Below are 12,764 nucleotides of genomic sequence, written 5' to 3' on the forward strand. Positions count from 1 at the left end.
GTTTTTTTTTTTTTTTTTTTTTTTGCTTGATAGGCCATGATTGAAGATAATGAGGTCATATAAATACCTATATTTTTTTGGAAATTTCTAAGTAAGAGGAAAAGAGAAGAGATAGAAGAAAGAAAAAGAAAGAGAGAGAGAGATAGAGGATAAAGGAGAAGAGACAGAGAAGGGGAAGGAGAGAGATATAGAAGGGAAAGAAAAGGGGAGAGAGATTTGAACAGTGTAGCTGTAGAGGGATAGGAAATGGAAACTTGAGAGAAAAAAGTGATGGATTAGTGAGGGGAAGGGAATGATGGAAGAAGAAGAAGAAGAAGAAGAAGAAGAAGAAGGAAGAAAAAGAGACGGATAAAGTTATAATCGAGCTAACGGGACGGAAGGAAGAAAAATCCTCTTTCACAGTCTTTTTCACTCCTGCTTTATTCTTTAACTATTTACTTCTCTTTCTCTCTCTCTCTCCTAATTGAATTTACTAATTGAATTATTACTTCTATTTGTAATGTTGACGTTTCTCTTTTTCATTTTCGTTTTTGTTCTTTCTTTTTAAATAGGCTTGCCAAATATCCAAAATGTCGATTCGGGACGCGAATCCGCGAACATAATTGCCAAATCCGCGAACATAATCCGTCGATTCGGGACGCGAATCCGCGAACATAATTGCCAAATCCGCGAACATAATCGCAAAATCCGCGAACAAAATCGCCATCCGGGACCATAATCGCCAAATCCGCGAACAAAATCGCGAAATCCGCGAACATAATCGCGGAATCCGCAAACATAATCGCGGAATCCGCGAACATAATCGCGAAATCCGCGAACATAATCGCGAAATCCGCGAACATAAATGGAGCGAGAAGGAAGAAATGGGAAAACAAGGATTTAGAAAGAGATGAAGAGAGAGAGAGAAAGAAAGAGAGAGGAGGTTTTTATATTCAAAAAGATTCCTGTAGGCAGTTATAACGTTGACTTTTGGAGTAAGAATAATAAAGAAGGAAGAGAAGAACTAAGAGAAAATGAAGAAGAAGGGAGGAGAAGAAGAAAACAAGAAGAAGAACAAGAGGAGGAAGAAGAGGAAGGAGGAGAAGAAGGAGAAGAAGGCTTAAGAAAGGAGAAGTATAAAGAGGAGGAGGTGGAGAAGAAGTAAGAGGGAGAGGCTGAAATTTATGTAGAAAACTTGGGGACATGTTTTTCTTATTATTATGCGAGTATTTACGGCGGAATGAAGTCTTATGGTACGCCTTGCATACAGGGTGTTATGCGCCGCAGGCGAAATCTGAAATTACTCTCTTGATTTAATAAATGATTAGAAAATAATAGGAATCGAATTTATTATTCTTTTTTTTACGGGTTGACAGTAGAATGTGAAATGAAACGGTCAATTTTTAAACTAAAAGAGAGAGAGAGAGAGAGAGACAGACCTTAAAGCTGAAACAATTTTCTAGATCAACCTTGAAACTCAGGTCTAGGAATCTTACGATAATGATTCATGACAAATAATGGACATTGCGCCACAGGCGATTTTTCTTTTTCCACCTGAATCTATTTGTGTATTTACATATATTATATATTTTCTTTTATTTTGGTTGATTTTTATGAAGGTTAAATTAGATATTTAGAACCTCAGATCTTAATGGACCGCCTAAGGACCGCGTTTTTCACAGTCCTCCTATAAAACATAGTACAAGGGGTCACTGGAATTTCCATCCCTGTTGATATATTGCTCCTGCTATAAATACTACGTGACAAGACTCTGCAATATGCAAAACACCCTATGCAATACGCTTAGCATTTTGTATATGGGGGAGTGTGTAAGTTATATATCCCCCTTTCTCACTAGCAATTGAAAGGGAAGAAAAGGAAGGGAGGGATTTAATACGGGGAATGCAGAAAGGAAGAAGGGGAAACACTGAAAACAGGGAGGAAGATGAGACAAAAGGGATAATTTGTTGGGGGGAAGAGAAAGACAGAGGGAAGGGAAGAGCGAAAAGAGAAAGAAAACTGAAAAGGAGAAGTAGTGGGAGAGGATATCCATAGAAAAGAGAAAGACTGAGGGGAAGGGAGAGGAGAAAGAGAAAAAGAAAGAGGGGAAAGGTATTGTGAGAGGAATAAAAGAAGGGGAATAAGAAAATAATATGGAAGGGATAATTTATTGAGAAAGAGAAAAAGGGGAAGAGGGAGAGAGGAGAAAGTCACCTCCTGGGGAAAATACCTATGATAACTTCGGATTTTTATGTCAAAAATTAAAAATAAATTAATGAAAATACGGCCAAACCAACGTTGCCGTTTCGCTGATGTTAACAGCCACGAGTAATTTAGCCGTATTTTATTATGTGACTTTTTTTTTAGATTCAACATGATTCAACCAGAGTAATATACTTTGGCAGTCAGGGCGCTGAATTTGGATATTCATATCTCCTTGCTTGAATAAAAAAAAAGTCATGTAGGTAATAAAAGAGGGCTTGATTTGATGGCAGTACGCTGCCATCTATATATGTCTAAGTCCTTTATTTATTGCAGAAATTTTCGTTACTACCTAATTGTTTTTTCACTTTTAATCTTAAAGCTCTAATTGTTTTTCCTTTTTACTTTTTTTTTTAATTTTAAAGCTCCTTTTTTAGCCCTGTCCCTTCTAATGACTCCTAATCCTTTTTAATCTGTATTATCCGTAATAAAATGTCACAGACTACCTCGTTTTATTGTATCCTTTTATAAGCATGAAATGGAATAGAATTTAAATTTTAAAGCCCCCTTTTTTAGCCCTGTCCCTTCTAATGACTCCTAACCTTCCTAATCCTTTTTTAATCTGTATTATCCGTAATAAAATGTCACAGACTACCTCGTTTTATTGTATCCTTTTATAAGCATGAAATGGAATAGAATTTAATGTAAAATATGTATAGGTAATGTTAATTTTATAAGCATGAAATGGAATAGAATTTAATGTAAAATATGTATAGGTAATGTTACCTGCCCCGGTGGCGTAGTGGTCAAGACGCTCGCCTGGTAATCAGGAGGGCGTGGGTTCGATCCCAGCCGAGGTATGGAATTTTTCATTATAGAATTCTTCAACCTCTGTTTCCTTTTGAAATACGATTGGTTCTTCTAAAACACCTGCCCCGGTGGCGTAGTGGTCAAGACGCTCGCCTGGTAATCAGGAGGGTGTGGGTTCGATCCCAGCCGAGGTATGGAATTTTATCCTCATTTATTTGAGAATTTGACCACGTAATAATGGAGCTCTAGGGGTTAGGTTGTAGAGAACGCCTAAGGCGTTAACCTCGCCTAGTGGTTGCCTTCCACTCAAGAGTCTATTATTATTATTATTATGTGTTTAACTTACCGACCTGAAAATAAACGAAATGTTGACCTCTAGGAATCTAGTCATCTAGTGAAACATTTTTGTTTTATAAAGGTTTCACATCACTCTAGGTATAACTGGAGGTCTTTTGCAATTCGGAACATTTTTTGGAATGAAAATCCAGGATAAATCCGGTACAAAGGACCAAAAGGGAACATTTTCATGTTCTACCTAGGTATTTTTTTTTTTTTTTTTTTTTTATGTGAATCAAGGAGAAAAGGTAGAAGAGGAAGAGAGGAAATGAGGAGGAGGAGAAGAGGGACGAAAGGGGGAGGAGAAAGGAAGTGAAGAGAAGAGAAGAAAAGAAAGAGTATGAAAAGAAATGAAAAGGGAGAGGTAGAAAGAAGACCTAACAAACTTGAAGAAAATTTAGGAGGAAGGGAGAACACGCAGGATAAAGGGGGAAGGGGGGAAAAAGGTAGGACAAAAGGGGAAAATGTAGGATAAAGGGGGGGAGTGGGAAAAAGGGAAAAAAGGGACGGAAGGAAGAGAAATCTAAGAAATGAGGGGGGTAAAATAAGCAGCAGGGACACAGGAGGTTACGCTGCAGTATAACCTGATAAGCAGGAAAAAGAAGACTAATGATCTGAGTAGAAGTCCTTTTTACTTTCCATTACCATCCGTTATCTGTTCATTGTACAAATATTGCAGTCTCGTTCACTCTCACACAGTAGTCGGCATTGCACAGGTATAATAATTTTTAAATGTATTTTGACTAATAACTAGATTGTATTAATAAATAAAAGTCCTTTGGACATTATTTAGAAAAAAAAATTAAATTGACTAATTTCATCATCCTCCTCCTCCTCCTCCTCCTCCTCCTCCTCCTCCTAGCCCTTGTTCCGGTTCGGTTCTGGCCCATGCCGGAGCAGTCTTGGAGCATTGTCACATTCTACGCTTGGAGAACACAGCTAGCTCAATGCCACTCCTCTTCTCTGTGCCCACCACTCAGACTGTCTGACAGACCCAGGTCTGTCAGACAGACCCAGGTCTGTCAGACAGTCTGATCTTGAGTGGCGGGCATAAGTTATGTGCTAGATTATCTCCACTCCGATTAATTACGTAGCTTCTTCGTCCCGCCAAATAAAAAATTGACCTCGTTACCTTCATTAGAGCGAAAGTTATGCTCAATTAAAAACGGTCTACTTCTCAATCGGACTTAATAAAGTTATTAAAGGGTTAATCTCACGGCCGAGGGGGCCCGGGCCCCCTCGGCCCTCTCTAAATACGGTCCTGCTTCCCTTCCCTTTTGCCCCCTCTTATCTTTTCAACTCTCCCTCTCTCCAACTCACTTAATTTTCCCGTTTTTTTCTCTCTTTCCTTCTCTCCCTCCCTCTAATGTCACTTTAACTTTAAATAGAGCACGTGAATTTTTTTTCCCTCTTAACGATCCTCGGCAATTATTGGAAATTTATTAGGGTAAATTTCTCAAGGATTCCCGCCCACGAAGGGTAAAATAACTCTAAGAAGTATGTAGTTGAGTCTAGTTAGGGAAAAAAGGGGGTTGAAAAGGGATCTTTTTTCAACTCTGAAAGCCTAAGAAAACTTGACTTCATACCTATTTTCTTTATGCTTTATAAGTTAAAGTTATACAATTCAATATTTCTAGTTTACAATTTTTCTAGTTTACAATTTTTCTCAGAGAATCTCAAAGAAAAAAATCCATTTTTATATGTAGAGGGTACTTTTTTCAGCATTTCCACGTGAACAAAATGGTACCTACAAACCACAAATAGGTAGGTAGGTATGTACATATATTCGTTCTATTCAAATCTCACAATGTTTGTGCTCAAGTCTTACCTCTTCCCATTTGAGCTGTGATCCCAGGTTGGGTCTCAAGTTCATTATCTTGAGCTCGGCAGCTTTGAGCACTCCATCCGCTGTAAACTCCACATTGGGTTTCCCTGTGTCTCCCTCTACACTCACATTGCGCAGGTATCTGAAACATAGAATAGAAAATCAATCAACCAAAAAATCATTAAACAAATCTGATTGATTAAATAAATAAATAAATAAATCTGTAGTGTTGAAGCGCTTTAAAGGAAAAAAATCAATCACTAAACTAACCAATCAATCAATAAACCAATCAACCCAATATGTTAAGGCGTCTTAAAGGATAAAAATCAATCAATCACTCCATAGTGTTAAAGCACATAGGGGAAAAAATCAATCAATAAAATCATAAAACAAATCAATCAAAGAACTCATTTTTTGTGGTAAAGCTGAACCTTTTCACAACTTTTGTGAATGCTATCCTCCTTTAAAATCAATTTATTTTTTTTTATTTTTTATTTTATTTTATTTATTTATTATTTTTTTTGTCAGATGCTTTTTACAATCATATTGCCGTCACTGGTTATTACGAGGCTGAGTGCACCCCGAACTCCAACCTACATACTTTGTATATGAGTAGGTAGACACAAATTAACCGACAAAAATTTGAACCCTATAAACACAGAAGGTGAAAAACTGGAAACTGGAGGTGATAAAAATCTAATATTTATGAAATTATACGACAATAAATTAGCATAATTCATAATGTATTCAGTTGTACAATACCTGTGTTTTTATAAAATGTTTTCAGCTATTCAGCTTTACATAGTCTCCAGCTGTTAATTTATGTATTGTGTCAACATTTTAGGCCCTAAATCTCTCTTTATTATAAGAGCAAGAGGGGGAAAGAGAGAGGGAGGAGGAGGGAGGGGGGTAGGGAAGAGAGAGAAAGAGGTAGAGAGAGAGGGGGGAGAGGGAAAGAAAGAGGGAGAAAGAAAACAGAGACAGACACAGAGAGATATAGTTCACCCCATAAAATAAAAGGTAAAGACCATTCTAGAAGACTTCATGAATTTAGAAAAACACCTTAGAAAGTAATAAATAAATGAAAATAAAATGAAAATGGAGAAAGGATGGAGAAAAAGAGGAAGGAAGGCAAGAAAGAATAGAGGAAAATTAGGAAAGAACGAAAAGTAAAATGGCATTAGCAAAAATTTATTTCACAAGAATTAGGTACAAATTTTACGTCACCTTTACAAAACACCCTGATTTTTAGTAGGAGCTTACAAAGTTTGACGCTTGTAAACTTGTACGAGTATGAGGTAAACTTTTGTTTTATTTTGGGAGAGAGTACTTTAAAGTCTCATTCCTTGCCAGCCTAGTTAGCTTAGTTGGTAGTGCGTCTGCCTTTTGTAAGCGCTAGGCCGCGAGTTCGATTCCCGCCCGGGGCGGATTTTATCCTGATGGGATAATGTTCGTTCTCGGAACGGCTGGCTTTCCTCCTATCCATTCCTTCTCTCTTGATTTTGGGACGATAAGACCATAGCAGTTACAGTTCCCTCTGTCAAACCTCTTAACAAAAAAATACATGTGTTTTTTTTTTTTATCCTGATGGGATAATGTTCGTTCTCGGAACGGCTGGCTTTCTCCTATCCTGTCTTCCTTCTCTCTTCGATTTCTCTAGCAGTCACAGTTCCCTCTGTCAAACCTCTTTAAAAAAAAACTTGATATTTGCATTCGCTTAAAAAAGTACAGTTAAAGTTCCTTCTGTCAAACCTCTAAAAAAAGTCTCATTCCAGCAGGGAATTTTAGGTATATTCTATTTTATTTTAAAGGACGCGTGTAGAGGACGCGCCAGATTTATAGAACGAGATGAAGTAGGGGAAGGGAAGGAATCATGGAACGCAAGGACTAAGTAGGGAACAGGGGGCATTATGGAATGCGAACAAGCAGAGGAAGGGAGGGAGATATGGAACCCCTGTGGAGAGTTCGACACCCACCTCACGTCTCTTTGGCTTGGTGAAATGATTGTCGATGACATAGATTTTTAAAGTTTTAGAAAGCGAGAGACGAATGGAGGGAGAGAAGGAAAGAGGGAAATAGAGAGGGATGAAGATGGGAAAAAAAGAAGGGAGGGGAGGGAAGAGAAAAATGGGGAGGCAGGCAGAGAGGAGAGAGGAAAAAAAGAGAGAGATATAGAACAGAGAGAGATAGAGAGAGAAAGAGGAAAAGGGAAAAATGGGGAGGGAAGAGAGAGGGCCCTATTGAAGGAGAGATAGAGAAATATAATAAAGGAGAGTGTGAGAGGAGAGGGAAGCGGAGAATTTGTGAGAGGGAGGGAAAAAGAAGAAGGAGGAGAAGAAAAAGAAGGAGAAGACGAAGAAGAAGAAGACGAAGAAGAAGAAGAAGACGAAGAAGAAGAAGAAGAAGAAGAAGAAGAAGAAGAAGAAGACGACGAAGAAGAGATAGATGAAAACTTGGCACCAACCCTAATGTGATTTTCTTTTATTGCTTTTGGAAGTGGCAATAGGGCGTCATTTGACACCTATAAATTAATAATTAATACTCTGATCTAGTTTTAAATGGTAATATCGAAGGTGCTATTGAGGTTAAGGGGTATTATTGTGGGAAGCCATTACTCCATCAGGGTCGATCACAAATTGTTATGGATTTATTTTTAGTCTCTCTCTCTCTCTCTCCGCTCCCTTCTTTCTTTTCAATATTCATCCCTCTCTTTTTCCCTCTTTCCTTCTCTCCCTCCATTCGTCTCTCGCTTTTTAAACACAGAAAGGAGCGGAGAGCGTAGACTCATTGAGCAGGGGTTTCCAACTAGCGGCCCGCGGCCACTGTGGCCCGCAAGCCCATTTCAGTCTTCAGAAGTTACCACTCGGCACCAGAAAAAAGTTCTCACCTGTAGAATCTATCCCCGGTCTTCTTCTCTCTCTCTCTTTTCCTTCTCTCTGCCTGCCTCCCCCTTCTTCTTCTCTCTCCCTTCTTTCTTTTCAATCTCCATTCCTCTCTTTTTCCCTCTTTCCTTCTCTCTCTCCATTCGTCTCTCGCTTTCTAAACACAGAAAGGAGCGGAGAGCGTAGACTCATTGAGCAGGGGTTTCCAACTAGCGGCCCGCGGGCCACATGTGGCCCGCAAGCCCATTTCAGTCTTCAGAAGTTACCACTCGGCACCAGAAAAAAGTTCTCACCTGTAGAATCTATCCCCGGTCTTCCATCTCGATTCCCCCACTCCGTCACAGGAGAGCTGAGTATTGAGTGATAGATTGGCATTACTAGAATCGCTCATGTAGTCTTCTACGCCATACGCATACACCTTGATAGCAGTCGAAATGCCCTGGACCAGACTAGCACTGCTGGTGTCAAAGTGGACGCCTGAAATCAGAAGAATAGAATGGATTGATTAGAAACCGGGTACTTGTTCAGAAGTTACGGCAACAGAAAATTGCTACAAAAAGGAGCTGTCACAAATGAGCAGTGACCGGTGTGATTATGAGGTTAGGTTAAACACAAAAAAGCTTTTTTTTCACCGTCGGGTTTTCTGAGTACTCGTAATTAGCGGAAATACAATAGATTTGATTGGTAACCCCAGTGGCGTAGGAGGTAGAACATTGGATTTGGAATTCGGGGAATATTGGTTCGACCTTCAGAAGCGATCAATAATTTAGTAGCGACGCCGACAGAAAGAGAGAGAGGGGGAGAGAGAGTATAGAGGAGGAAATTGATAAAAAGAAAAGGCTAGAGGAGCGAAAAAAAAAAGGAAGAGAGAGAAATAAAGACACAGAAAGGTGAAAGAGATAGAAGATGCGGGACACAGTTGATAAAGGGGAGGCAGAGGGACAATATGGTAGACAGAAAAAAGGAGAGATCGAGAAAGAGAGAAAAAGGGAGAAGGTGAGATAGAGAAGAAAGGAGAGAGAGAGAGAGGGAGGGATAGAGAGAGAGGGGGAGAAAGAGAAAGAGATAGAGAGAGGGAGTAAGGGAGAGAGAGAGAGAGTTTAGAGGAGGAAATTGATAAAAAGAAAAGGCTAGAGGAGCGAAAAAAAAGGAAGAGAGAGAAATAAAGACACAGAAAGGTGAACAAGATAGAGGATACGGGACACAGTTGATAATGGCGAAATGGAGGGACAATGGTAGACAGAAAAAAGAGAGATGGAGAAAGAGAGAAAAAGGGAGAAGGTGAGATAGAGAAGAAAGGAAAGAGAGAGAGGAAGAGAGAGAGAGGGAAGGAGGGATAGAGAGAGAGAGAGAGTTTCTCTTCTCTCTCCCCTCTCTTACCCTGTCGAGGTAAATTCTCATTCTCTTCCTCTCTTTAATTTTCATCCTTTACCTTTTTTGTAGTTGAGGGCAACGTCAAAATGTAGCTGTTGAACCTTTCGTTTTTCTCATTTCTCATTCATAATCATAAGCCTATTTGTTATGAGTTATGACAGTTATGAGTCATAATAACGCATTACCGATACATACATCATCTATGACTAATGAATATACCTAGGTAATGCAAAATATCTACCAGATAATTATGTAGGTAGTAGGTACATTGTGGGTATCTTTATCTTGGTAAATTTAGGTCAGTCCTTACATTTTCTTTTTTCCTTTTTTTTCAATACAAAAGAAATTGAGGAAAACATCGTCTTCCATCACAACCCCCACGAGAATCGTAAAAATTCGAGCACATTTTGGACAACCCCCCCCCCCCCCCCCCCCAAAAAAAAAAAAAAAAAAATCCCCCCAAAGACACAAAAGCTTTCGGTTCGTTTGAACATGGAGAGAAACCTTTTAGGTTTTGATACCGTAGGTACGTTTTATCCCAAATAATAGACTCAAAAAGCATCATAACTGAACCGTGTACATTTTTATGCTACGGGATATAATTTTGGATGCGAGAAATATGAGGGATAAAAAAATAAAAAAAAAAAATGGGATTTTTATCCTGGTGTAATTCTTTCCCCCTTTCTGGCTCCCCCTCCTTTCTTTCACTCATTGGTTTTTGTTTGATGAAAAAATAAATAAAAATGGCAGGGAAAGTGTGAGATAGAGAACATTTACAGAGAGGAATAGACAGATAGAGCTGATCGTTCTTAGATCGAACAGGGAAAGAAGACAGAATAGAAGAAGGGTTGGAACCAGCTGTTCCGAGAACGAACCTTAACTGTTTAGGATAAAGTTCACCCGGGCGGGAATCGAACCCGTGACTGTAGCAATATCTGTGTCACCACTCATCAGAAATATGAACTATAGGGGTAAAGAGCTTTCACAGGTCGATGACTTTGCAATTCCGGTGAAATCCATTTTTTTTTTGTAAACAAAGAAGGTAAAAAACTGAAAAATCAGTGAAAGAAAGTTGATTAGAGGAAGAGAGAGAGAAAGAGTAAGAGAGAGAGAAAGGAAGGGGAGAGAGAGAGACTTAGGTGAGAGAGATAATATGTCATCACTCTGATAAAAATAAATAAAAATAATGATCAAAGAAATGTGTGTGAGAGAAGGAGAGAGAGATAGAGAGAGGGAGAGAGAGAGAGATAGAGAGAGGGAGAGATAGAGAGAGAGATGGAGAGATAGAGGGAGAGAGAGAAAGTCAGGAACTTGGGAGGTGAATGGTGAATTACTGATGGGTTCATCCCCATTCTGTTTAGTTTGTGTGAAATTTCTCTCCCTTTCTCCCTCCTCTCTCCTCTTCCCCTCTCATGCCTCCTAATTTCATTCTCCCTTCACTTCTTTTTTCCCTCTCTCTCTCACCTCACTCTTTTTCCTCAATTCTTTTTCCCCTTCAACGCTTTCCTCCCTCCCCTTCCTCTCTCTCTCCCTCTTTCATACATTTTTTTCCCACTCCTCATTGACCTCAATTTATCTCTCTCTCTCTCTCGCATCAATACCTTTCTTCTTCTCTCTTACCTCAACTTTCATACCTGTCTCTCCTCTCTTCACTTTTACCCTCTCCTCCTTCTGGATTTTCCTTCTTTTCCCTCCTATATCTTTTCTTCTGATTCTTCTTTCTTTGTTCCACTCTGGCTTTTTTTTTATTTGAATTTATCATTTATTTATTTATTCGTTATTTTTATTTTGTGATTGGAAAAATGAGCTTCAAAAATATTCAATCTTTATCATCCAATGCCTTTAGCGGATTTTTTGATTTTTTTTTTTTTTTTTTCATCTTTCATGTTGGGATTTGCAAATTTACAGGTTTTTTAGGCGCTTCTGTCAAAGGAAAATTAGACGCAAATTTTACAGTAAGACCCTTTTGTGGTTGAATTCAAAATTCTTTCTTTTTTTCATTTATTTCTTGTATTTCTGAAGTGATGAAGAAGAAGAGAAGGAAAAAGAAGAAGGAAAAGAAGAAGGAGAGGAAGGAGGAGAAGAAGAAGAAGAGGAGGAAGAAAACAAAAAAAATGAAAATAAAGAAGTAATTTCGAAAGGTAGAATGAATTTTTGTTGTGATGGAAGAGAAGGCAGAGGAAAGAGAGAGAGAGAGAGAGAGAGAGAGAGAGAGAGAGAGAGAGAGAGAGAGAGAGAGAGAGAGAGAGAGAGACGGCCTTTTCCTTCCTTCTAATCCTCTTTTTCCTCCTCCCTCTGCTACTTCTTTTTCTTCACCTCCTTCATCATCCTCGTCCCCTTCTTCTTCTTCTTCACCACCTTCTTCTTCTTCTTCTTCACCTTCTTCTTCACCTTCTTCTTTTTCACCTTCTTTTCCCTCACTCTCTTCTTAGAAATGATTTATTTCCGGACTCTTTCCTTTCGGGATTGAAATTTCTTCCCTCCATTATTCAATCGTTCCGTCTTGTTGCTTTTTTTTATATCTAGCCCTTCTTTTCCTTTCATCCCTTTGGCCTCTCTAGTTATTTTCTTTGTCATTATTGCGGGTTCTGTTTTTCTAAATTATTGATCTTCGAAAGAAAAACACAGGATCTTACCAGATGAACACTTGAACAATATGCCGACGGTAATCTGTCGGTCTTTTGTTAGCCGCTCACGCCCGGACTGTCAGAGGTCAGACAGACCTAGATGTGGCAGATCTGGTCTGATAGTGTCTGGTGAGATCTGGTTCTGAAGAGATTTCCACCAGACACGTTCCAACGGTTGGTCTGTCAGACGGTCTGACCTTAAGATTCTATTTATTATCCAATCAAATGTACAAACAAGACCTTCTGCAGATTGTCGGTTTAGAGTTTAGACTGTTTAGAGGTACTTTTAAGTCTCATTCCTTGCCAGCCTAGTTAGTTTAGTTGGTAGTGCGTCTGCCTTGTAAGCGCTAGGCCGCGGGTTCGATTCCCGCACGGGGCGGATTTTATCCTGATGGGATAGTGTTCATAAAAATAAATAAAAATAATGATCAAAGAAATGTGGGTGAGAGAAGGAGTGAGAGAAAGAGAGAGGGAGAGAGAGAGAAAGAAAGAGGGAGAGAGAGAAAGAAAGAGAGAGAGAGAGACAAAGTCAGGAACTTGGGAGGTGAATTATTGATGGGTTCATCTCCATTTTGTTTAGTTTGTGTGAAATTTCTCTCCCTTTCTCCCTCCCCTCTCCTCTTCCCCTCTCATGCCTCCCATTTCCATTCTCCCTTCACTTCCTTTCTCCCTCTCTCTCACCTCCCTCTTTTTCCTCAATTCTTTTTCCCCTTCAACGTTTTCCTCCCT

General features: G+C 39.2%; 1 protein-coding gene across 1 annotated transcript in view; it reads right to left on the reverse strand.

Moving 5' to 3' along the window:
• LOC103523063 (glutamate receptor ionotropic, NMDA 2B-like) overlaps nucleotides 1–12,764 on the reverse strand; it is a 142,989-nt gene that overhangs the window by 48,679 nt on the left and 81,546 nt on the right. Inside the window, exons 5-6 of the mRNA XM_026832847.1 lie at nucleotides 8,328–8,511; nucleotides 5,156–5,294 (exon numbers count right to left, since the gene is read on the reverse strand). Of these exons, the coding sequence (XP_026688648.1) occupies nucleotides 5,156–5,294; nucleotides 8,328–8,511 (323 nt within the window). The remainder of the gene's footprint in view (nucleotides 1–5,155; nucleotides 5,295–8,327; nucleotides 8,512–12,764) is intronic.

This window comes from Diaphorina citri, unplaced genomic scaffold (genome assembly GCF_000475195.1).
Source record: "Diaphorina citri unplaced genomic scaffold, Diaci psyllid genome assembly version 1.1 scaffold82, whole genome shotgun sequence".
Classification (NCBI taxonomy): domain Eukaryota; kingdom Metazoa; phylum Arthropoda; class Insecta; order Hemiptera; family Psyllidae; genus Diaphorina; species Diaphorina citri.